Below are 27,353 nucleotides of genomic sequence, written 5' to 3' on the forward strand. Positions count from 1 at the left end.
GCACATGCACAGAATACAGTATTAGAAAACTTTCGCGTGGACACTTATCAACACTTATCAACTAGTTGAAACGCCAAATAAATATCGCGACATAATTGTCCAGATAACATAGCAAAACAGTGGGGATACGAGGGTAGGGGCGGTGGTCGAAACCACAGAACTCCACTTCATTGTAGAAACCAAGCAATTTAAAAAAAAAACCACGTGACTATTGCTGCGATGACCAAGCCACGGCGGAACCGTGACGCGAAGCTACCCCGGTCATTCGAAACTTACAGTGTTAAATGTAGCAGCTGAGGTTCGATTCCATAGGAATCGATTATTTTCTGTTGATGTTGCCACGAATCCCGGCAGACGCATGTTGTATATTGATAGCCGCCCCACCCCCTTTTTTTTCACTGCCTTGGATTGAGCATCGCTGGTGTACTGAAAGTTCGAATGTAAGGATGAAAAGTCACTCTGCCCGCAGCATCATAGATTGATGACGTCATCGCTCTATCGCGTCATGACTTGATGACGTAGATGGCTGGAAATCGTTTGGAAGTTATAACTAGGAAAATATAGGTTGTGTTTAAGTGTTCCTTTCGCGCGAACATGTCAAAAGCTTACGAAGATATGGGCAGTGATTATCTAGTACAAAGAAAGATGTTTCGGAAAATTAAAGAACCGTTACTCTAAATCTCTTTGCAATCAATTTGGGCGCCTCTTTGAGCAGACGTCATAGTCAAAAAAAATAAAAAGAAAAGAAAAAAAATCAAGCTGCTTCCGTTTGATGACAAACAAATAGTGGCTAGAGAACATAAATTTACAATAAAAAAAAAATAAATGAAACTAAACAAATAAATAAATAATAAATAACTAAATAAACTAAAAAAAAAGTGAAATAAATAAATAAATGGTACCAATTCATCAGAGTTGCAACTACGGTATCAACGTACGTAAAAATACATTTAAAAAGAAAAAAAGAGAGAGAATTTTATACACTTAGTGCTGACCTTTGGGAGGACCGAATCTGTCCCGCTGGCCGTATTTTGGGTAACACTGTCTCGGAAAGCAATATATAGAATTTATAATTTTCTTGGTAACCAGATAACAAGGTACGTCTTATGCTAACTCGATGAATGAATTTTAAATCCAATTTATAATATACATTAATTTATTGTATTGTCTCTCATACTAGATATGCTCCCATGTATAAAAAAAAAAAAAAAGACGATATTAAACAATGTCAACCGTTTTGATGGACCAATATAAACGTGTTTACGTTTTAATATATAGGCTCTAACAATTACAATATTCCCATTTCTATACAGTCCAGTGCATGCAAGGCCGTATTACCTCCCTCCTTCTTTGAAGGCTTCCACAAACTAAAAACAAATTACCTACAGACTGACGAATGGTTTACACAAGACGAAATACACACTAATCACTACAAATGTGAGGATAAATTTATTAGTACATTTCCAAGATTATGATGTGTTTGATTGATTTTTGACTTTAACACATTGTGAGGCAATGTGAACATGACATTGGTTTGAAAAGTAAACTATTTCAACTGATACATCTTCGTTAAAAAAATAGAAAAAAAAATAGAGCTTTACTTAACACTAAGAATAAAGTCCAATTTTAACAGATTAAAGTTTTAGATGAAGGGTAGGATCCTCCATAAAAAGAATCTTGCTTGGGGCCTCCATCCGCTTTAGTCCGGCCCTGCTTAATACATTATGGTTCATTTTTAGCACTAAAAAATGAGCAGAAATAAAATATCTGATCCGAGTCCTTTATTCAAAGGGATGTAACCAAATAAATATTATGCCGAGAGGCTTCCATGCTGTTTATTGTTTGGCCTCTGGTTTCTTCATCCAGGGGAGATCATTGTAGCTTTTCTCGTGGCTGAGCTGTCTGACTGAGGCCCCCATTTTTTTCTCTAGCATTGATTTGACTACAATATCTCTCGCTTCGTCGTGGTTCAGGAGTTGAGCATTCTTGACTTCATCAATGTCTTCTTTTTCTTTCCTGAAATTGCATATAAGATAAGATAAGATAATTTTATTGACCCAATCAAATGGAAATTCAGTTTGACTACAATTGACAACATCAGCGTAACTACTGTACAATAGAAGAGTAGATAAAAAAAATTCGAACAACATTCTCACATGTAACACATACATATTCACAACCAGCGCTTTATGAATTTGACTTCTATGTACTTCTCGATGACGACAGCTGATCTTGTAACACTCTGACCGATAGTGGGATAAAGGAGTTATTAAATCTTTCAGTTTTAGTCCTAATGGAAAGGAGACGACCACTTCGTTCAGATCTTAGGTAACAGTGGTTTAATGGGTGCAGGTTGTCCTTAAGAATCAAAAGTGTTTTGGAAAAAGCTCTTCAAGAATTTTGAACTAATGTCAGATACCCATTAGGGCAGGGTGGACTCAGAGGCCCCCTGAAGATCACTAAAGTAAAAATTCCAGTCTTCAACAGAATTCGAACCCGGTTCGGAAGCCAAGCGCTTCACCACTCAGCCATCGCGACTCCTGCGTTCCTTCACAGTACTTCCATATAATCCACTGCGTTTCACAGTACTTCCATATAATCCACTTCGTTTCACAGTACTTCCATACAATCCACTGCGTTTCACAGTACTTCCATATAATCCACTGCGTTTCACAGCCCTTCAATACAATCCACTTCGTTTCACAGTACTTCCATATAATCCACTGCGTTTCACAGTACTTCCATATAATCCACTTCGTTTCACAGTACTTCCATACAATCCACTGCGTTTCACAGTACTTCCATACAATCCACTTCGTTTCACAGCACTTCCATACAATCCACTTCGTTTCACAGTACTTCCATATAATCCACTGCGTTTCACAGTACTTCCATATAATCCACTGCGTTTCACAGTACTTCCATATAATCCACTGCGTTTCACAGTACTTCCATATAATCCAATTCGTTTCACAGTACTTCTATATAATCCACTGCCTTTCACGGTACTTCCATATAATCCACTGCCTTTCACAGTACTTCCATATAATCCACTTCGTTTCACAATACTTACATATAATCCACTTCGTTTCACAGTACTTACATATAATCCACTGCTTTTCACAATACTTCCATATAATCCTCTTCGTTTCACAGTACTTCCATATAATTCACTTCGTTTCACAGTACTTCCATATATTCTCTTCGTTTCACAGTAATTCCATATAATCCACTTCGTTTCACAGTACTTCCATACAATCCACTTCGTTTCACAGAACCTCTATACAATTCACTTCGTTTCACAGTACTTCCATATAAACCACTTCGTTTCACAGTACTTCCATACAATCCACTTCGTTTAACAGTACATCTATACAATTCACTTCGTTTCACAGTACTTCCATACAATCCACTTCGTTTCACAGTACTTCCATACAATCCACTGCCTTTCACAGTACTTCCATATAATCCACTGCGTTTCACATTACTTCCATATAATCCACTGCGTTTCACAGTACTTCCATATAATCCACTGCCTTTCACAGTACTTCCATATAATCCACTGCGTTTCACAGTACTTCCAAATAATCCACTGCCTTTCACAGTACTTACAAATATTCAACATAATTGCATGCCGAGGTAAAGATGGAATGATTAGGACACACTGCACACAGCTTATTGTATCATTACACTTCTCCCAAGAAACTTAGTGAATGAGCCAGTGCTGAATCTTTCCAAACTATCCAGAGTTGGGATAATAAAGCTTAAACACATGCACAAATATTAATTAAACACGCACTTGCCGTTTGGTTCATGGAACCGCCATCAAAAATGACACCCCCCCCCCTTTTGACCACCTTGATGGACTGAACTTATGAAAGTAGGGACTACTTACAACAAATTGGTCGGCACAACTCTTGGGGCCGTGTGTGGTCCGATGCGGAAAGAAGGGATGCGAGTTAGCATCTTTTCTTCGCTGGAGATCTCCGTCTTGGCCCGGATGACAGCTCGAGTCTAGAGATGAAATACCAGACACATTTGTTGTAACAAAACTTATATCAGCACACGCTGTCTGGTACAAAATCTGTACACGTTATTTCTCCCAGACCCAATCTCGGATCGAGCTGAGATTTTGCACACTTATTTCTTTTACCTGACGACACAAGAATCAATGTTTAAAAGTTTATTAATTTCTTAATTAAATTTTGGTAATTAATTATTTTGTTTTGTTATATCAAACAAGGGAAGGAAACTGTACTTGACTGAAGTGGTGGTATAAGCTGAATTAGTCCCCTTTATAGGTCGTCATTTTAGGCTTAGCGAAAATAAACATGAAAATAGAAAGAATAGATAACTATAAAATCTTTTAGACTTCTCTAGCTGAGTGGTTACCGTGTTGGCTTGAGAAGCCTTTAACCCATGAGTTCGAATCCAGGTCGTTCACCTTTACTGTAGTAAACCTCGTAGCACTAGCGGATCCAGAACTTTGGAGTGGGGGGGGGCGATTTTTTTCCAAACCCTAACCCTAACGCCCAGTAAACCCTAACCCTACGCATAAACGTGCATACAGCGCGCGCGCGCGCGCACACACACACACACACAAACGCACACACAAATGTATATATATATATAAATATGAGAATAAAAAGCAGCATTTCTACACCTTCGGCGAAAACCAAAACAACTGGGGCAGCGCTATAAGGTTCTCTGGTGAAGTTCGGGGCGAAGCCCCGACGCCATAAGCGTTTTCTTGCTTTTTCACTGCAGAAACGCATTCTCCTGACAAGTACAGCTCATTATTCATCAATGGAGTTCGGGGCGAAGCCCCGACGCCATAAGCGTTTTCTTGCTTTTTTGACTGCAGATACGCATTCTCCTGACAAGTACAGCTCATTCTTCACAATGTAGTTCGGGGCGAAGCCCCGACGCCAAAAGCGTTTTCTTGCTTTTTTCACTGCAGAAACGCATTCTCCTGACAAGTACAGCTCATTATCCATAAATGGAGTTCGGGGCGAAGCCCCGACGCCAAAAGCGTTTTCTTGCATTCTTCATTGCAGAAACGCATTCTCCTGACATCACAACTCATTACCCATAAATGAAGTTCGGGGCGAAGCCCCGACGCCAAAAGCGTTTTCTTGCATTCTTCTCTGCAGAAACGTATTTTTTCTCCTGACATCTACAACTCATTACTCATAAATGGAGTTCGGGGCGAAGCCCCGACGCCAAAAGCGTTTTCTTGCATTCTTCACTGCAGAAACGCATTCTCCTGACCTGAAGCTCATTATTCATACTATTAAAAAACAACCTTTCGAATAATGTTGTACTTGAAAAATATTCTAATTTGAATTTATAGACCCATAATACATTGCAAATAAAACCGATTTGTTCCTTGAAAAGATAGGATACCCCACGTATTTAGATTTTTGCTTTGAGGATCGCCGCCGAAAAAAAACTTATTCGATAAATAGTATTCAAGAAAACTCTAGCATAAATTGTGAGTTATAGTCCCAAATTTATTTAACTAGAAAAATATCAGATTGAGTAAAGGTTGGGAAAAGGCGACTATGAAAATGTTATTTGAGTCTAGAACTCATCTCAATCATGACTCTTATACTGAAAAATTTCGTTTGAATTCTAACTTTTCCAATGCAAAGTCTTTCTTAAATTACTTATGATAACTTCATGTGAAATTACAAAAACTCTGTCTGGAAATGGGAATGGCGGTAGAGTGAAAACGATTAATCCTCGCTCCTTTACTAATTTCTGCTAAAGATTGCATTTGGCATTAAAGAATAGGTATGGGGCGACTCGATATAAGAATTTAATTTATAGTATATATAAATTATATTAGTGACAGATTTTTTAAATTTTGTAATTTCTTAACTATAATACAAAAAGAAAAAGTATTGATTTGTCCGATGGGGGAAATGCGATTGCATGTATCGCCCCTCCTACCTGGTACAACCCTTTTTCATTTAAATTTTCTAATGATACAATTTGAGATTAGAGTGTGGTACGACATATTTACAATGGGTCACATATCAATACGTAGTTTATATTATATAGATATTCAACTAATTTTATTCACAAACTATGATTCTCCACAAAAATAGGACCGCCCCCCCAGCACTCAGAGGGCTAGAGTGGGGAGGGCAGTACTTGCAATCGCCCCCCCTCACCACACCGAATCGGCCAAAATACCAGAAAGGGAGCGACATAATATAAAATTTATATATTAATTCAACTAATTTTGTTCACAAACTATGATTTCTCAATAAAAACGGACCGCCCCCCCCCCCACTCAAAGGGTTTAGGTGGGAAGGGCAGAAGAGGTATTCGTCCCCTCCCCCCACCAATCGGCAAACAGGGAACGACATAATATAAAGATCGGTTAAAATATCAATAACAAGTTACAAGGATATAGATATTTAATTGATTTTGTTAGCAGGCTGTGATTTCTACCAATAAATTGGACCGCCCCCCCCCACTCGAAAGTTAAGGGGGGTGGGGCGGGATTGATAACATCGCCCCCTCCCGACCCCACCAAATCGGCCAACATACTAGAGGGGGGGGGGGCGAAATAATCTAAAAATAGGTTGAAATATAAATAATTAGTATATATTTTTAACATAAGTAATAAATTCGTATACAAATTGTGTGAATCCTATACTAAAGTTCGTCCGCCCCTACCGCCCCCCCCTGGATCCGCCAGTGCCTCGTAGTGACACTGATGGGGGGTAGTGAAGTGTGCAGACAGCCGACGCAAATCGCCCCAGGCCAGCGCTAGACGAGCGGTCAACCGTGACGAGCTACGACGGTCAGCCAAGACAGTTCGGGAAGGATCTGGGTTCTAGAAGGCCAGCTGGGACCCTATATAAAGGGCGGAGGTATCAGAGTCAGTCATGACTTCCCGATCTACGAGTCAGTTCCCCACGTTACGGCAGAGTTCAACGGAAGCCAGGTAGAGTTCGTCCTACAGTACAGAGTTGATCCGACGGTTCAGATATCTAGAACATTTTGTGTTACGTGTTGCCAATTGTACAGTATTGGCTGTTAGTGAACATTAAACTTCTACGTTAATTTGGAGACCCGAGTTGTCAAGCTCTTTAAGTTGGCAGTGTCTATGGTGCAGTTGCAGAGAGCCTGAATATTGAGATTCGTTACAATACATAAAAAAGCGATCACCCCCAATGTTTTCAATTTGGTCCAGACAAATGGTAGGACCATAGCGCACTGAGAAAGCTAAAAGAATGAAATTGCGCTAAACAAAAACAATTGGTAAAACTATTTGTAATCGCAAAGATTTATTATTGTTAGTCTTGATCTATTACATATTTAATTACATGACTGATCCAAACTAATCGATACACTTTTTAAAAGCTATTGTTTTGGTTGTTAGAGACACGTTTGGAAGAGCTACGCAAGGGGAGAGAAACAAGATACAACTTACAACACTTTGTTTAGGGCTAACACTGTTAACGTGACCAGGATACTGACCGAGAGCTCCACCATGTAGTAGTCCTTCATGTGGTCACTCAGCTCCTTCTCGATGATGGTCATGACTGCCAGGACATTACGGTCTTTGATGCTACCGTCTTTCTCGACCAGATCTCCAAGCGAGTTCTTGTTTAACTTCAGTAACCTTAGAAACACAAGGAAAAAAACGCAGTGCATCGGCTGGATGGTGTCACAACAGGCAACTGCTTCACAAACTAATGATTTACAGACAACTGGTTCACATACAAATGGTTTACAAACAACTGGTTTACATACAAATGGTTTACAAACAACTGGTTCACATACAAATGGTTTACAGACAACTGGTTAACATACAAATGGTTTACAAACAACTGGTTCACATACAAATGGTTTACAGACAACTGGTTCACATACAAATGGTTTACAAACAACTGGTTCACATACAAATAGTTTACAAACAACTGGTTCACATACAAATGGTTTACAGACAACTGGTTCACATACAAATGGTTTACAGACAACTGATTTACATACAAATGGTTTACGACAACTGATTTACATACAAATGGTTTACAGACAACTGATTTACATACAAATGGTTTACGACAACTGATTTACATACAAATGGTTTACAGACAACTGATTTACATACAAATGGTTTACAGACAACTGATTTACATACAAATGGTTTACAGACAACTGATTTACATACAAATGGTTTACAGACAACTGATTTACATACAAATGGTTTACGACAACTGATTTACATACAAATGGTTTACATACAACTGGTTCACATACAAATGGTTTACAGACAACTGATTTACATACAAATGGTTTACAGACAACTGATTTACATACAAATGGTTTACACACGAAAGTTTCACAGACAAATAGTTTACAGAAGACAACTGGTTGCAGTAGCGGCCCTAGGGGGTGGCAAGTGGGGCAACAACGCCAGGCCCCGCGCCTGAGGGGGGAGGGGCCGCGATCGTAGATTTCCCTGTCAACGTTCAGTTTCGAAATCCAGATCATTTCTCATTAATTAGTATTTGTTACTCAATATTTCTGTATATATAGGTTCATGGTCCCGCATCTGACACTCGCCCTGGGCCCCGCGCTCTGCTAAGGCCGCCTCTGACTGTCTGACAAACAAAATGTTTCTAACTCAAAGAGCCACTTGTCTTGTGGCCCATTGTTTGGTAAAAGGGTATCGGGGAACCTGTTGTTTGTGTGCTTCGGATGTTCGCTTCGGAAATGAAGTTTACTACATCCCCCTGTAGGACACTGGAGTGGCAGTCAGGTTCGAACCAGGCACTATGGAGACGACAGCATATACCACACAACCAGTTAGCCATCCGGTTCTGGGTTAACCGCCATTATAGTCTCTCAAAATGTCTTGGGTGGGCCGATCGTCAAGTGAACCATTTGTAAGGACCGAACTGTCTTTACATCAATTGTCTCTGAACCATAGGTCAAAAAACACACTTGCATAACCTGTGAGGCTACACGGCTTCGAAGAATTTGAAAAAGCAACACTCTTTTCTTTTCGTCTCAGACTAGTGAATATTTTTATAGAGAGATTTATAATGCAGAAGAATGTAAGTGGATTCCTTTTTCAAACCCAAACGGTCGACAACGACGTCGAGTGGCCACCTCAACGACCAACTTTCAAGTACACATTTAAAGACGAATTTAGAGATTTTTAGAGAGAGAGAGAGAGATAGATCATAAGAGAGAGAGAGAGAGAAAGAGAGAGAGAGAGAGAGAGAGAAAGAGATACATTGGAGACTATCGCCTCGGAGGCTGAGAGCTTAACAACTTGACCAATAAGACGTTGTCATAATCTGTTGTCTATTTTAATCTTGACTCTTCGATTCAGAAGGATAAAAAGTAGAAATACAAAACGAAACAGACAGACAGACAAACAGACACAATGCTTAGACAACGTTTCAATATAACTAAATTAGGGGCTTTATCTCTCTCTCACTCTCTTTCTCCCTCTCTTTCTATCTCCCTCTTTCTTTCTCTCTTTCTTTCTCTCTCTCACTCCCTTTCTTTCTCTCTGTCTTTCATTCTCTCTTTTAACGTTTATTTCAACTGTCTCTTCATCTCACGTTCTCTTCTATTTCTCTCTCTTTCCTCCCCCCCCTCTCTCTCTCCCTCTCAAACATGAATGCTAGTATGATCATAAACGCAGTACAAGCACTGTCAAGCACACACACAGCTACTCTAGATAGTTTCGCACAACAGTTACTGACACGACCTCAAGAGTTCTCAAGACATAATTTCTAGCCACTTATTTAGTTACTCCAGCCATAAAACATTCAAGTTTTAGACTTTTATGAATACCAACGAATAATGCCCATAACCTTACACAATCCGCGACAACTGTTATGCTCTGTTTCAAAACTTTAAAAGGGGCTTAATTAATATTACTATTCTCTGTGTAAATGCGGGAGAAATAAAGTGCATTAAACTGAATTATGAGAAAATCAAATCACATAACATGCTATTTCCGTAGAGATTTAACAAGGTGGGATCGAAGACCTTGACCTCCAATCAACATTTCCAATCTGCCAACACGCTAAGAGGATTATGCAAGACAGAAATATCCCGAAAATTAGATATGTAGCAAATTAATGACCAGGACTGGAGTTATATTTGAAAAGACCCAACTCTATTTAAGAAATGGAACTCATTGTAATCAACATAAAGGCGGTTTTTCTTTGCTCTTTCTTTAAAATGATTGAAAATATCCCTGGAACCATTTTTAGGGGCCCCTAATCTATAGCATGTTTGGCCTCTAGGAAAATCTAACACCGCTTTCAACGTTTAAAAATAATAATAAACGTCGAGACGATTGTATTGTGACGCTGTGACAGGTCTAAACAATGACAGTCAATCTAGAATGTTGTTCAGATGGGGAGGGGGAGAAAGATAATAGAAAATAAGAAAAAGAGAAAGAGTTAAAGAGAGTAGAGATAAAGAGAGAGAGAGAGAGTGAAAGAGAAAGACAGAAAGAGGTAGAGAAAGAGAGGCAGACAGAAAAAGGGAGAGAGAAAGAGAGAGAGATGGAAAGAAAGAGAAAGAGAGAGGCAGACAGAAAGAGAGAGAGAAAGAGAGAGAGAAAGAGAGAAAAAAAGAGAGAGAGAAAGAGAGAGAGAAAGAGAGAGGCAATCAGAAAGAGAGAGAGAGAGAGAGATGGAAAGAAAAAGTGAAAGAGAGAAAGAGAGAGGCAGACAGAAATAGAGAGAGAAAGAGAGAGGCAGACAGAAAGAGAGAAAGAGAGAAAGAAAGAGAGAGAGAAAGAGAGAGAGAAAGAGAGAGGCAATCAGAAAGAGAGAGAGAGAGAGAGATGGAAAGAAAAAGTGAAAGAGAGAGAGAAAGAGAGAGAAAGAGAGAGATGGGAAGAAAAAGTGAAAGAGAGAAAGAGAGAGGCAGACAGAAAGAGAGAGAGAGAAAGAGAGAGAGAGAAAGAGAGTGGCAGACAGAAAGAGAGAGAAAGATATAGAGAAAGAGAGAGATGGAAAGAAAAAGTGAAAGAGAGAAAGTGAAAGATAGAGAAGATGTCTGGACTAGAGCTGAGCTAATCTCCTTAAAGAACATCCGAAATGGAGAAGACCAAAAAAAGGGAGCTAATACTAACGTGACAACTTTTTGAATATTGGAAATAAACTCGTCCAAGATTTTGCTTTGTTCCGCTAACCGTTTCTGACAGGTTTCACTTTTTTGTTTGTACAGGTCAATGTTTTGCTGGGGGAAAGAAAACAATATACGTTTAGATGAATGATCTTAATAAAGGAGTGGGGGGGGGGGGCGTCTGGACTAAGTGGTAGTAAAGTGCTTGGCTTCAGTACCGAGGGGCAGTGGCGTAGATAGCAATGTGCGGGTGGTGCGGGCCGCACGGGGCATCAAGAGGTGGGGGGCATCAAACTGAGGAAAAAACTTTCTCAGTAAAACTACACATTGTAATTTATTTGTTTTTGATAATCTGTTATGTCCTATATTCTTTCTTAAATTAAATGTAATGTAAGCTGTAGACCAGATGGAATCAAATTTTACCAGATTTGTTTAAATCTCTGATGGCAACACACTTTTACACCCTCTTTCTGAGGCCTTACATGTTGTTACTTCATTGTTCAATGCACTGGTTATGGACAAGTTTATAATGGTGTTTTTTTTAATTACTAATTAGTAATGGTTTAATGATGTAATCTCTTTTATGACCCAGTGGGGGAAGGGTGTATCAGGGAAAAGGTTTTCCAACCGCTCAGCAAACACAACCCTGATAGAGTCGGGATTCGAACTAGAGCCCCCTCGAGCCAAGCGGTTTAAGCCTCTCAGCCACACATCGCTTGCTTGGAGGGAACTTGAAGTTTGTCTGTGACTAGGCAACAGCAATGACAGCAAGGCTCAAGATTTAAATGAGCAAGAGGGGAAAATGTGGAGAGATTATCTGGGGAGAATCTTGAACATCATTTGTTTTCTCTTAAAGCAGAATCTGGCATTCCAGGGCATCAAATACCCTAGCTACTCCACTGCCGAGGGGTCTCGAGTCTGAATCCCAGTGATGACTGGAATATTAGTATCCCCCCCCCCCCGAGTCCACTCAACTGCAATGGGTACCTGACATTTGATGGGAAAAGTAAAGGCTAATTTAGCAGGCTAATAGAATCTAGTACGGAACGAAAAAAACATGAAAGGGTGTTATTGGATTCGGCCTGTTTGTATGTGACGTTTCAATCTCAAAACCTAATAGCAGGGCCGGCCCTAACAATTGCGGGGTCCTATGCGAAACGGAGCCCAGTCTGGGTAGGGATTATCAATTTAAAATTAAGATTTTGTATTAGAAAATACAATCTCAAATCTCTGGTTTGAGCCACCAGTCTCTTCGGAGGCATGGGTTCACATCCCACCGCTGCCACCATGTTAAGTAGGTATTAAAGAATAAAGGCAACGAATGTCTATGCTGGCCGAACACTTTTATTCATTCACAAAAGACCCATAACTTACAATGACCAAGGACTATAACTTACATATATTATGATATATCAAGTATTAACACTAACAGCAGGGCCGGCCCTAACTATTGCCGGGCCCTATGCGAAACGGGAGCCCAGTCTGGGTAGAGATAATGATAATAATTTAAAATTAAGATTTTGTATTAGAAAATAAATTCGTCTTTGCTTTTCATTCATTCTTTACTGAGTACAAAATCACGAGCCGTATAATGAAGTCATACAGTATATCATCAGAAATCTGTTTCCAACATAGATCACGCTCAATAGCAAGAATTGCCAAATTATTCAATCTATCTTTGTGCATTGTTGACCTCAAGTAATTCTTCATTAGTTTGAGGCGCGAGAAGTTTCTTTCACCAGATACCGAGGTTACGGGATTGCATAATGTCGTTTTTTTTATCGCGCGTAGGATTGTCGTCTTCCATATCGAATGACATCTCCAAATGACAAAATTCTGTCAGTTTGGAGCTAAGCGCTTTAACGCCTTTATTGGTTTATTTTATGTTAAATGAGTACTTTTGCTGTTTGAATAGATCTAGTCTAGTGACAGCAGTCCTAATGTTATTATTAATGAGACTTTTAAACCTTGGCACACTAACATATGTAACTAGGTCAAAATGGCTGTAATAACGACATTGAGTCAAGGTCGTCAAAAGACAAAAACATGGTTGGCTTTCAGATAAACCTGAGAATTTTGATGATTGATTGCTGCCTCCGCCAAAGTGTCCAGATTTTTCTCTTCCATTCTGACGTTAGCTTGCCTCAGCTCTCGAATTTTGGCTCTAATTTTTTCATTGGTGTCAAGAATCTCTCCTGGGAAATTATAGGATAAGAACAAGGGTCACGTTTGCCTAGGGAGTTAACTGCGGTAATACGATCTACAAGTCTAAAAATAAAATATATAGAGTTATCCGCCTTGCTGTGGTCTACTCACCAATGCTCAAGAATGTGCCAAAGTTGTTTTCCTCGGCTTCTATGAAGTCCTGGACTATCTGGTTAATGTCCGACTTGCCTGTGGATTCCTTGATAACGTCGAAAGCCTCAGTGAACTCATCCTTGCGGTTAATCATCTCAGTGACTGTTGAGATGTATGAAAGTATATACCCATTACGGCACTTCCGTGTATATATATATATATATATATATATATATATATATATATATATGTTTAATCTACTTTCAAATATAATTAATGGATTAATATAAATAAGAATATTGACTTTAACGTTATGGGGCGATTCAATACTTCTGATCAAAATTAAGAACAAAGAAGAATACAAATCGGTAAAATGAGGGCGTACCTCATGTTTTTGAAGTAGGAGGGGGAGGGACCATTTGTTTGGATACAAAGCGTTTTAAATTACTTTATTTTACCCACACCCCTTTCATTCTTTTTACTCACTCTCTATCTAATAATCAGCTCGATAGATGTCATTTTGTGAAAAATGCATAGGGCGTCTTCTTTCAATGTGATCTGGTCCAATCTCTCTTGTTTAGTAAAGTTCACACTTTGTGATCTATGGGGGCAGATGGTGTAAAGGTCATCTGTTTATGTGGTCACGGTTAATGAGTGTGTCATGTGGCCAGCACAACGACCAACCGAGTTTACTTTTCCCCAGCTTATGTGAGTACCCTTGAGAGGTGGACTTAGAGGCGGCCTACAGATCCCTAAATTAAAGTTTCAGTCTTTATTAGGATTCGAGCCCGGTACCTTCAGTTTGGAAGCCAAGTGCTTTACCATTCAGCACCGCGCCTCCAGTTGTCTGAATCGGTCTAAAGTTGTATGAATCAGTAGCTAATGTGGTCTAAAGTTGTATGAATCAGTAGCAAAATTGGACTTAAGTTGTATGAATCAGTAGCAAAAGTGGACTAAAGTTGTATGAATCGATAGCAAAAAAGGACTAAATTTGTATGAATCAGTAGCAAAAGTGGACTAAAGTTGTATGAATCAATAGCAAAAGTGGACTAAAGTTGTATGAATCAATAGCAAAAGTGGACTAAAGTTGTATGAATTAACAGCAGACGTGGACTAACCGTCTTTGAGTTCTTTCTCTCTCTTCTGGTGTAAATACTTGGTGATGTCCTTGTGTTTGGTCCTCATAAAATTCTCCATCTTTTTGTCGTCATTGATGGACAAGCTTATGTTGAGGAGTTCTCGTTCGTACTGGTCCTTCACCTTGGCCAAGTGCTCCCTGACCTTCAACTTCGTGCCTTCTGCTCGATCTCTGGGGTTATGTATAGAAATGATTGTTTTATTGTATATATGGCGCTACCGAAACAGGACTTCAATGACATTGTACTCGAAAATCTAGTAATCTTATTTTATATATCTTGATCAGAGACAGTTTCTATAATTTAAAAAAAAAATACTCATTATAAAAATGAAAGTTTCTGGGGATTAAAAAAGAGTTCAAATGAGTTTATTTTCAAGTCGAATACACAAGAAGATTCAAGCAGCAGACTGCTAGTAAACTCGGAACATCTGCCACTTGTCTGGAAGAGTGTGTGTGTGATGTATGCCTTAATAGCTTTGGTAAAGGTATGCTGTGGCCAACACAATGCACAACCGTACACCTTTGAGTCCAAATCCGGTATCTTCAAAAATTGAAATCCAGGACCATGGTTTTACAACCAATCACTCTATCACTAAGCCACCACGTCGCGCGCTACAATGACACGTGAGCTAACAGATCCTCAGACTAGTTTGGTCTACACCTGATGCCTAAGAATAGATTGCGCTTTAGGATTTGGTAAGAGAGACAAAAATGTACTATAATGGGGGGGGTATCAAAGGGAGACAACTACTACAGAAAGAGTCATTTGTTAAAAGCTGGGATAAAAACAACAACTTGCCGTTCTATTAATATCGACAACTTTGGTTGCTAGCAACATAACTATTTTATAACTGTATAACTACAAATGCACTTTAAAAGCAGCCGATTTAAACATATAAATGAAAAAACAATGCAAATAAAGCCAACTATTAAAAATACAAACAGTGATCTCTTTTACATATTTTACATTGCCACAATGTGCTCCATCTACACATGGCACTCAGTAGCTGGAAATGCGTAGCTTCAAAAATTTAAAAAATCGAACATAGACTTTATGCCATAGCACCACATGTTTTAGTGTTTTGACCCTTACTGGCTCACCTAAGTGGCAACTCATCACCCCCCCCTCCCATGTTTCTAATCTCACCGCTGCTCGTAGATGTCAGCTGTTTCATTCATGGTCAAGGTGACAGTCTTGTTCAGATCCTCCAAGTTTTTCACCAGTTTCACTTCCTCGTGGATGTACTTGTCTCTCAAGAAGATGGCGCTGTCGATCTTGTCTTGAAGCTCCTTGTTCTTGTACAGCTGGCTGTGGTACTTCCCGCTGGCCTGATGGGATTGAAAGCAGACATAATGCACTCTGTCAGTGATCACATTGAGTAGGATGTAATGGACTGTGGTATGTGTGTTTGTCTACATCGTTACCAGACATAATGCACTCTGCCAGTCATCACATTAAGTAGGATGTATTGAATGGCTCTCTGGTCGTGCGGTATGCGTGCTGGATTGTCCCGGATTCATACACTGACCGATGCCATTCCCTTTGTCCTGCGGGACGTTTAGATTTCAACTCTGAAGGAACATCCGAAACATGTAATACAAACGATGGACTGTGGTTGGTGTGCATGTTTATCTACATCTTTGCCAGACATGATTCATTGTGTCAGTAATGACATTAATCAGGATGTAATGGACAGTGCTAGACTGGTTTATCTACATCTTTTCCAGACATGATTCATTGTGTCAGTAATGACATTAATCAGGATGTAATGGACAGTGCTAGACTGGTTTATCTACATTTTTACATTTTTAGACAGTGCTACACTTGTTGGATGTAATGGACAGCGCTAGACTTGTTGGATGTAATGGACAGTGCTACACTTGTTGGATGTAATGGACAGTGCTAGACTTGTTGGATGTAATGAACAGTGCTAGACTTGTTGGATGTAATGGACAGCGCTAGACTTGTTGGATGTAATGGACAGTGCTACACTTGTTGGATGTAATGGACAGTGCTAGACTTGTTGGATGTAATGAACAGTGCTAGACTTGTTGGATGTAATGGACAGTGCTAGACTTGTTGGATGTAATGGACAGTGCTACACTTGTTGGATGTAATGGACAGTGCTACACTTGTTGGATGTAATGGACAGTGCTAGACTTGTTGGATATAATGGACAGTGCTAGACTTGTTGCATGTAATGGACAGTGCTACACTTGTTGCATGTAATGGACAGTGCTAGACTTGTTAGATAAAATGGACAGTGCTAGACTTGTTAGATAAAATGGACAGTTCTAGACTTCTTGGATGTAATGGACAGTGCTAGACTTGTTGGATGTAATGGACAGTGCTAGACTTGTTGGATGTAATGGACAGTGCTAGATTTGTTTGTGTGGGAAAAATAACGTGTACAAAAATTGAACCAGACAGACAGGCAGACAGACAGAATAAGTTGATATAAGTTTTGTAAAAAGTGTGAGTTGAATTGAGCACCTATCATAGTTCTTCGGCTAAACCAAGATTATCAGACTATCCTGAGGGATACTAATAAACAATTTTATATGTATTAAGTTATGTACAACACACATTCACAGACAAATGTGGCCAATAACTGATTTCGATAAAATTACCGATAGTGTTTACCGGCGAGAAAGCACGTGAGATTCACTCAAATAGCAATGCTTAAATAATGAATACACTTAATTTCGAAATTACAAACTTTTCGCTGTTTTAAAACGTGTTGTTTTTTAGGGCATCATGAGGAACTGCCGCACAGGGCATCAAATACCTTAGCTACGCCACTGTGTGTAAGTTTAAAAAATCAAACTACATGTGTTTAAATGTGATACTTTCCATCTCAAGGCAACATTAGTCTCTAATTCATTTCTGCTGTAGGTTTATATAAAAAGTACATCTCGTTTTTTTAACAAGAAACAAACTTCAAACCCATTCGATCCTTCGTTCCATCTTGGTCTTGCTGGGAATCCGGAATTTGGAAAACTCTTTGGCTAGTTCTGTCACGACGTTCCTGTGTTTCCATTTATTGTCCTCCAGCTCACGGACCTAAGTAAATCAATCATATTACTTTGACTTTAGTTTGATATTTTTGAATCAAATTATGGTTATATCTGAGTAGCAGGGGCGGACTGGGGGTCAAAATAGGCCAGGGCATTTCTATACCATCTGGCCCATAATTTGTAGGCTATATTATATGATGGACATCCAGTTCTAGGTCTACCTATCCTCAAAATCATTGTGTTAAGTTTGATAAGGCCTTATGTTATTTTTAATAGCAAAGTGTGTAGGCCCTGAAAAGGATGAAGCCTACTAGTATCTATGTCTACGGATGTAGACCATAACATTATTTCGGAAAATGTGTTAGATTAAATTAGTAGGCCCTAGTAGAGTCTGTAAAAGATTTTTTTTTAAATACTTCGCTTAGAGGGCCCCTGTTATAATGAATACTATAAAAACCTTTAACAATTTAACACGTGCCTTAGTGACATCAATGCGGCTCTTATCTTAAAAATACAGACGTGATTTAAAAAAAAAGAAGATGATACTGTGGTCCTGCTGGCCCATTTGGATAACGGCCCACCGGGCATTAGCCCAAATGTCTATATAGCCAATCCGCCCCTGCTGAATAGCGATCTTTGTAGGTTATACGTAGAATACTTTGGAAGCGATTCCATGACTACAATCCTCTTCTCTACTAAAGCAATTAAGGATCAACTACAAAGAGTTTGAGTTTAGGGAAATCGGTACAGTTTAGGCATCCCGAAGGACAAAATTCAAAACAGGATCACAATGGCAATTTGGCCACACTATTACCTTCCGACCACTGTCAACAAAAAAAAATACTTTAAAAAAAAAAAACAGAGCTTATATTAAGTGTAATTGTATCAATTAATTTGGATCACTCATGCAATTATATACATAGTAGACAAAGACTTCAATAAAACTTCAATAAATCTGTGCGATTAGAAATATTTTTTCCCATGCTTTTAGCTTTCTCAATGCGCTATGATCCTATCTCTTGTCTGGACCAGTTGGGAAAAATGGTGAAAAGGGGTGTGTGTGTGAAAGAGAGTATCATGGTGAATGTTTACATGATCGTTTTTTTTTTTTTAAATGCATTAAAAATGTTCACCCAGGGCTGAAGAGTCCTAAAGGGGACTAATTCAACTTAATGAACTACTGCTGTAACTCTCTGACTAACTTGGTGGTCCAGCTACTACTGCAACTGACTAACGTGGTGGTCCAACTACTACTGCAACTGACTAACGTGGTGGTCCAACTACTACTGTAACTGACTAACCTGGTGGTCCAACTACTACTGTAACTGACTAACGTGGTGGTCCAACTATTACTGTAACTGACTAGCCTGGTGGTCCAACTACTACTGTAACTGACTAACCTGGTGGTCCAACTACTACTGTAACTGACTAACCTGGTGGTCCAACTACTACTGTAACTGACTAACCTGGTGGTCCAACTACTACTGTAACTGACTAACGTGGTGGTCCAACTACTACTGTAACTGACTAACCTGGTGGTCCAACTACTACTGTAACTGACTAACGTGGTGGTCCAACTACTACTGCAACTGACTAACGTGGTGGTCCAACTACTACTGTAACTGACTAACTTGGTGGTCCAGCTGCTACTGCAACTGACTAACGTGGTGGTCCAACTACTACTGCAACTGACTAACGTGGTGGTCCAACTACTACTGCAACTGACTAACGTGGTGGTCCAACTACTACTGTAACTGACTAACCTGGTGGTCCAACTACTACTGTAACTGACTAACCTGGTGGTCCAGCTACTACTGCAACTGACTAACGTGGTGGTCGAACTACTACTGTAACTGACTAACCTTGTGGTCCAACTACTACTGTAACTGACTAACCTGGTGGTCCAACTACTACTGTAACTGACTAACCTGGTGGTCCAACTACTACTGTAACTGACTAACTTGGTGGTCCAACTACTACTGTAACTGACTAACCTGGTGGTCCAACTACTACTGTAACTGACTAACCTGGTGATCCAGCTACTACTGTAACTGACTAACCTGGTGGTCCAACTACTACTGTAACTGACTAACCTGGTGGTCCAACTACTACTGTAACTGACTAACCTGTTGGTCCAACTACTACTGTAACTGACTAACCTGTTGGTCCAACTACTACTGTAACTGACTAACCTGTTGGTCCAACTACTACTGTAACTAACTAACCTGTTGGTCCAGCTACTACTGTAACTGACTAACGTGGTGGTCCAACTACTACTGTAACTGACTAACCTGGTAGTCCAGCTACTACTGTAACTGACTAACCTGGTGGTCCAACTACTACTGTAACTGACTAACGTGGTGGTCCAGCTACTACTGTAACTGACTAGCCTGGTGGTCCAACTACTACTGTAACTGACTAACCTGGTGGTCCAACTACTACTGTAACTGACTAACCTGTTGGTCCAACTACTACTGCTACTGACTAACCTGTTGGTCAAGAATTCGAGTGTTCTCAATCTCCTTAGTGAGCAGTCCTCTGACGTCATCCGTGGTGTGCACGAGGTCTCGAACCACGCACTCTTCCTTCTTGTACTTGTTCTCTATCGCCTCCGACTGTGTGGCGATGTAGTTATCCAGCTCAACGTCACGCTCTAGTTCCAGGATCTGCAGTGACCTCCTGGAAAAAAAAAACAAATCCGCAGACGACATTGTTATAAACACCTTCCCACTTTATCCCAGCCTTTTCTGACCAGCTACAGTCGGTATTTAAATTCATCATTCAAACAACATTCAAGAATTCGGGAAAAAAAAAAGAAATCCATAGCTTTTAAGGCGTGAAAATACGAATGTAAGGAAAGATAATCGTGAAAATCTCAAGATTAGTGCTCTCTTGTGATCCCCCCTTTTTTGCCCCGAACAGATTTTAAAATTTCTATGATCACCTTTCTTCTCGCATGAACTACTCCCAACACACACACACACACACAGAGAGAGAGAGAGAGAGAGAGAGAAAGAAAGAGGGAGGCGTAGTGGCTGAGAGGTATAGCGCTTGATTCCGAACCGAGGGGTCGCGGATTCGAATCCTGGTGAAGACTGGCATTTTGAATTTCTGGATTGTTAGAGTAAATTAAAGGTTGGTCGTTGTGATGGCCTCGTTAACGGTGGGCCACAGAAACAAATGGCCTTGACACGTATAGATAGCAACGTCTGAAGGCGAAAACGTGTTAACACACACACACACACACGCGCGCGCGCACACACTTTAGATCTATGAAGAAAGCCACTTTCCTCTAGATCTATGAAGAAAGCCACTTACCTCTAGATCTATGAAGAAAGCCACTTACCTCTAGATCTATGAAGAATGCCACTTACCTCTAGATCTATGAAGAAAGCCACTTACCTCTAGATCTATGAAGAAAGCCACTTACCTCTAGATCTATGAAGAAAGACACTTACCTCGAGATATATGAAGAATGCCACTTACCTCTAGATCTATGAAGAAAGCCACTTACCTCGAGATATATGAAGAATGCCACTTAACTCTAGATCTATGAAGAAAGCCACTTTCCTCGAGATATATGAAGAAAGCCACTTACCTCGAGATATATGAAGAAGGCCGCTTACCTCTAGACCTATGAAGAAAGAAACTTACCTTTGTTTGCTGATTTCATATCGAGTACGGCGTGTGTACATAGACTTCTCCTTGTTAAAAATCCGAATTTGTCGACGCATCTTCGCTTTCAGCTTCTCCTCCACTGCAGCCTGCTCCTTCTGCTTCTGGAGCTCGATTAGCTCGGACAGATCTATCTCCTTGGACATTTCCTTGTCTCTTCTGGTTGGCTTCACACCTAGGGTCAAGGTTATACACTTGTATATAAATACACGCAATTATCTTATGGTTTCGCAAAGTGGTAATGGATGTATACTACCTATAAAATGCTTCCTAATGGCATGCGTCTCAAATAGCCTTTGAAAACCAGTCCAACTCCTGGTCTTCACGTGTGGCTCGGTGGAACTGTTCTCACTAACAGGAGAAGGGGGGAAAGGCGAGTAACTGGCGCCTTAACCAGTAAGCTTCGGGCAGGAGGGGCTCGTTAACCATGGCTGGCTACCCACCTAGGAGAAGGGAAATTCTGAATTTGAATTCTGTTGCCTTGCAGTTATACCCAATCATGGAAAAGGCTTCGGGAGTCAACCCTGAGGAAAAATCAGGAGCTGGCGACCCTAAGGCAGTTTGCAGCACCCATTGCTACATTCTGACAGAACCTGCGACGCCGCTGACCCCAAACTGTATCGGCACTGCCGTTCCTTTGGATACATAAGCTGCGTGGAGAGGGGGGAACTGATGTGTGGGCGACATCGTTCCGACCACAGCTAATGCCCAGGCATTCATTTTATTTCCATGAGATGATCCATAGTCGTTTCGCGACTGAAGGAGGCCATAGTCTAGAATTTCTCTTATCTTTATCTTACTTCAAAAAAGAAGATGACTACGTCCTACGCTTGTCTCTGCGCGTCTGTAATAAGACTGTACACTCTTTCTAATCTTCTAGATCAAGGGCCTACACATATTATTTATTGCATTTTAAACACTTAAAAAAAAAACCAAAGCTTATATGTAATTAAATTTGTAATAGATTTCGAGTTAGACCAACATCAATAAATCTGTGTGATTATAAATATTTTTTCCAACTGTTTTTGTTTAGCGCAAATTCATGCTTTTAGTTTTCTCAATACGCTATGATACTATATATATATATACATATAGCTCCTCCTTCGTGGTCGAAGATGATCACATTTCTCATTTCCTATGGACTCGAAGATGACTGTAAAGTCCAATCATGGCATGGGTAGGTTTGGTCAGTTGCAGATAGGCATGGGAGATGAGAAAATAGCTTGCGCGATGAAAATTTATTTAAGTGAGGGAGATTTGCGCTGCATCAGCCTCACTCTCTCGCCCCTTGCCAGCTCGGCACACTGGTCATCCACTGCACCCCAAACCAGCTCCAGTTGTCTGGGTTTGAGTTTGAGTTTTGAGTTTAGGCACATCGGCACAATGGACCTCATTCACCAATTGTAAATAAACACATTTAGCCACGTCATATTATTGATAAAACAATGAAAAATACGTATCACGTGACAGCCACTGGATTACATAATTTGTATAGCAGATATTTAAAATCACGTGGCTAAATGTTGTTTGTTTACGATTGGTAAATGGGGTCCATTTAGGCCATGACGTGCCCGTAATCCTTTAAGGATCACTCTCCCTTTATATAACAAGGGCTAAATTCTATACAGTTATGGTACTATCACTTATCTGGATCAATTGGGGAAGATTGGGGGGGGGGGTGGAGAAATAACGTACAAACTTTTCACCAGACAGAGTTAGTTGATATTTTTTTTATAAGCTTTGTAAAAAAAAAAATAGCAGAGCAGAGAGCTATATCTAGTCTAGATCTAGATCTAGATCTATATACTAAGATAGACTATCTTATCTGCTAATAGACCTGGGCATTTCAGTTCAAAGCTGAACACAGGTCTGATTTGATCAGTCGTAAAAGCTACTAAAATAACACCACAAATAGAGTAGCAAGCCTACCTTTTGTTTGTAAGTCAAGTAATTTCAGGGTCAGTATAGGTTGGGGTTTGGGTGGAGAAAAAAAAGTCACTTCATGTATTTTGGAGTTTAATCAGATGCCGTGTTCAATAGGTGCGTTTTTGTGCTGAGTTTCTCAGATTCCATCTTGTTCAAAAGGTGCGATTTAAAGAAACTCTTGTTTGTTTTTCTGGAAATCCCTGATCCGGATTTCTTTCTTTCAGGTTTCAGCTGAAGTAACTACAAAGCTTATATCAACTCACTCCGTCTGTTTGTCTGTCTGTCTGGTACACATTTTGAACACGTCATTTCTCCCACTTTCTTTATCTTATCTTATCTTATATAATACAGACGTTACTTCAAAAAAGAAGATGATTACGTCCTACGCGTCATGCATTCAGTCATGCATATTAACCAATGACTTAAATTCTGCCAAGTCACTGTTGACATTGTGTTTATATGTATGTGTTTGTTATTAGTGTGTAGAGTTATCCCCCTTGGTAAAAAAGTTCATATCATAGTGTTGTGTGTAATCCTCGTACCATGATGGTGTGTAAATAAATGGACTGGTGAATCTGGCGTTATAGTGTTGGCGTTGTTTATGATTATTAAGTGTAGCGTTTTTTTAGCTTAACAGTCACTGGTTTTCCTGGCTAGCTCAGGCAACCCATTCCATGCTCTAATAGCACAAGGGAAAGAGGAGTATTTGTACAATTTTGTCCTAGCATATGGGACGAGGAATGTGCCTTTATCTTTGTATCTTTCTTTTCTCGAATCAAGTTGAAACGTTTCTTCATTGTCCCTAACAAAACTCGAATCAATATTTTTTAACAATTAATAAGTGGTAATTAATTAATTTCATTTAATATAGAAAATGGGAAATAAATATTACATTATTGAGATATATGACTGTATGTGTGAAGTATTTTCCCCTTACACAGGCTTTTTAATAATTTTTTTTTTTTTAAATTTGCTTCAGTTTTATTGGGATAAATCATCCTCATCATCATCATCCCATCTCTGCCTGTCTCGGTCTTGGGTGAGTCTTTCCAATTTTCCCCACGCCTTGTCCATCTACTTGGTATCTACTTTCCAATGCATTTGTAGGCCGTCTCTATCTCCCTTCCCTCGGGAGTGTTCCGTGTTTTGGCTTGTTTTGTGATGATGGATGCAAGCTTGTGAAGGTTGTGGCCTGTTCATTTGTAGGCCGTCTCTATCTCCCTTCCCTCGGGAGTGTTTCGTGTTTTGGCTTGTTTTGTGACGTTGGATGCAAGCTTGCGAAGGTTGTGGCCTGTCCATTTGTAGGTCGTCTCTATCTCCCTTCCCTCGGGAGTGTTCCGTGTTTTTGGCTTGTTTTGTGATGGTGGATGCAAGCTTGCGAAGGTTGTGGCCTGTCCATTTGTAGGCCGTCTCTATCATCTCCCTTTCCTCGGGAGTGTTCCGTGTTTTGGCTTGTTTTGTGACGTTGGATGCAAGCTTGCGAAGGTTGTGGCCTGTCCATTTGTAGGCCGTCTCTATCTCCCTTTCCTCGGGAGTGTTCCGTGTTTTGGCTTGTTTTGTGACGTTGGATGCAAGCTTGCGAAGGTTGTGGCCTGTCCATTTGTAGGTCGTCTCTATCTCCCTTCCCTCGGGAGTGTTCCGTGTTTTTGGCTTGTTTTGTGATGGTGGATGCAAGCTTGCGAAGGTTGTGGCCTGTCCATTTGTAGGCCGTCTCTATCATCTCCCTTTCCTCGGGAGCGTTCCGTGTTTTGGCTTGTTTTGTGATGTTGGATGCAAGCTTGCGAAGGTTGTGGCCTGTCCATCAGCAGCCTCTCTCAAGCAAATCATTAATGGGTTTTTAAAATTATTTTAAGCCACAACCTGTTTTTAAATGAAATCTATTATCGTAGACCCCCCCCCCGTGGACATCTCATATACCCCCCAATTTATTTTTTCACTTTCGTAGACCCCTTGGAAGTCTTCGTAGACCCCTGGGGGTCTATATAGACCACTTTGGGAATCACTGATTTAGATCAACGTTTCCCAAAATGTCTCCTTAACGGAACACTTCGCACATTTTGAGTAGGGTCCTATTTAACGAACACTTGCTTATTGTTTAGAGAGGTTAACTCTTTCTCTCCGTAATTATTTACCACATTCTGGTAGAATCAACGCTGGTATAGTCAGTTAGGAGAGAAAGAGTTAATTCACGTGGTAGCCTACTAGTTCGTGGAACACCTATTCGGGCCTCGCGGAACTGCGGCGGAACACTGGAGTTCCTTGGAACACAGTTTGGGAAGCACTGACTTAGATATATGTCAATTTCTTCCCCTTTCTTCCATGCAGACGGCTCCAAAGGATGACACACTTCGCGCGCTGTTGACACGCGCGGGGATGTGTAGAAAGTAAGAGCCAAAGTTTTCTGTTGCCACTAGAGTGCAGACGATTCTAATTTGTTATGTGTGCATTGATTTCACCATTAATTAAATTGAAGTGCGGAGTAATGGATTGTTGTAAGGTAAACAAAGTTCCTTTTAAAAAAAATCTAAACTTCATTAGTTATTAAGAGAAAACTAATCGCTCTAGATGTAGAGTTTGGGTATTGTCTTTTGTCAACAAATATTTAGACCTAGGTCTGTTTTTTTTTTCTTTGGTGTGCAGAAAAGTATATTGAAATCAATGATCTCTATAGAGCCCTAAAAGTGAACAAGCATGTGTCAGGCACGAGAGAGCTTAGGGCACTGGAGCGCTGCAGGGCTGCAGGGGTGCGTTCTGTCACCAGTATTGTATACCATCTACACCAATGACATTTGTAGCCAATCAGCTGACACTCCCATCATAAAATTCGCTGACGACACAGCAATCATCGGCCTTATTGCAGGTGATGAAAATCTGTACCATTCAATAATTAGCACTTTTAACCAATGGTGTATAGACAGACAACTTTCTAATTTTAAATGTTCAGAAAACTAAAGAAATGATAATAGATTTTAGGAAACGTAAAGGCCATCTTGCAGAAATTCAGAAAAACAACCGTAGACCAAGTGCAAGAATATGCAAATTATACATACCTAAATATAACCATCAACAACAAACTGAAATGGAGTGAACACTGTCAAAACCTTTAGGAAGCACCAGAATTCATCATATCTTATCTTATATAATATAATACAAACGTTACTTCAAAAAAAAAAGAAGATGATTACGCCCTACGCGTCATGCATTTAGTCATGCATATTAACCAATGACTTAAATTCTGCCAAGTCACTAGTTTTCCTGGCTAGCTCAGGCAACCCATTCCATGCTCTAATAGCACTAGGGAAGAAGGAGTATTTGTACAAATTTGTCCTAAATACAACCATCAACAACAAACTGAAATTGAGTGAAGACTGTCAAAACCTTTACACCAAAATTCATCAAGGACTCTTCTATCTTAGAATGGTAAAACTCCACTGGCACAAAGACTTAGCATCGTATATCACTCAAACACTGCGACCATCTCTTGAAGAACTTTTTCATGGACGATGCCTTTTTCAAAATACACATGATCCTTAATGACAGCCTGCACCCATTAAACCACTGTTACTTCAGATCTGAACGAAGGGGTCGTCTTCAGAAAGATTTAAAACTCCTTTATTCCACTTTCGGTCAATGTTACAATGTCATCTGTTGTCATCGAGAAGTAGGCCTACATAGAAGTTAAATTCATAAAGCGCTGGTTGTGAGTGCGTAGGCCCTATATGTGTTTCTTGTGTGAATGTTGTTCGTATTTGCATCTATATTGTTATTGTTACAGTAGTTACGCTGAGGTGGTCAATTGTAGTCAAACTGAATTTCCATTTCATAGGACCAATAAAAATTATCTTATCTCGAGTTCAGTAAAGCTAGAAGCAGAAAGTATATTTAGTTTCTCTTTAATGGCATTTTCATAAATAAATGATGACAGTTGCAAGTGCTTAATTTTTTAAAATATACATTTTTTTGTTTCACAAGAGGACCTCGCAAAATACAACTCGCTCACACCAAATTTAGATTTAGATCAATATCTTGCGCCGCCACCGCTTAAAACTATTATTTTATAGGTAAGTAATCTACATTTCTAGTATTATATATAGGCCTGTGTTCGAGTTTGATTTTTTTTCCCCTTGGTTACTTAAAAAACATATAAGACTATTATTAAACGAACTACGAAACATGT

The 27,353-nt window shown here is 39.8% G+C and overlaps 1 protein-coding gene across 1 annotated transcript; it reads right to left on the reverse strand.

The window, feature by feature from the left end:
* Positions 1 to 1,436: 1,436 nt before the first annotated feature.
* Positions 1,437 to 23,315, reverse strand: LOC106071883 (outer dynein arm-docking complex subunit 1-like). Its single transcript, XM_056007096.1, has 12 exons — positions 23,180 to 23,315; positions 21,230 to 21,425; positions 20,065 to 20,254; positions 17,505 to 17,621; positions 15,705 to 15,886; positions 14,538 to 14,728; positions 13,438 to 13,581; positions 13,189 to 13,316; positions 11,129 to 11,235; positions 7,498 to 7,642; positions 3,896 to 4,014; positions 1,437 to 2,016 (listed from the first exon to the last, which is right to left on the reverse strand). The coding sequence occupies exons 2-12, from the start codon at positions 21,394 to 21,396 to the stop codon at positions 1,836 to 1,838; spliced, it is 1,671 nt and encodes a 556-aa protein (XP_055863071.1). The 5' UTR covers positions 21,397 to 21,425; positions 23,180 to 23,315; the 3' UTR covers positions 1,437 to 1,835.
* Positions 23,316 to 27,353: the final 4,038 nt, after the last annotated feature.

The sequence above is a fragment of the Biomphalaria glabrata genome, chromosome 12 (genome assembly GCF_947242115.1).
Source record: "Biomphalaria glabrata chromosome 12, xgBioGlab47.1, whole genome shotgun sequence".
Lineage (NCBI taxonomy): Eukaryota > Metazoa > Mollusca > Gastropoda > Planorbidae > Biomphalaria > Biomphalaria glabrata.

Excerpts from the sequence above, each read along its gene's own strand:
- LOC106071883 (XM_056007096.1), bottom strand. The coding sequence starts at position 21,396 with ATGTCCAAGGAGATAGATCTGTCCGAGCTAATCGAGCTCCAGAAGCAG. Across the intron at positions 17,622-20,064 it reads CTCGAATTCTTGACCAACAG|GTCCGTGAGCTGGAGGACAA; the intron begins GTTAGTCAGTAG and ends TGATTTACTTAG. Across the intron at positions 15,887-17,504 it reads TGGAACGAAGGATCGAATGG|GCCAGCGGGAAGTACCACAG; the intron begins GTTTGAAGTTTG and ends CAATCCCATCAG.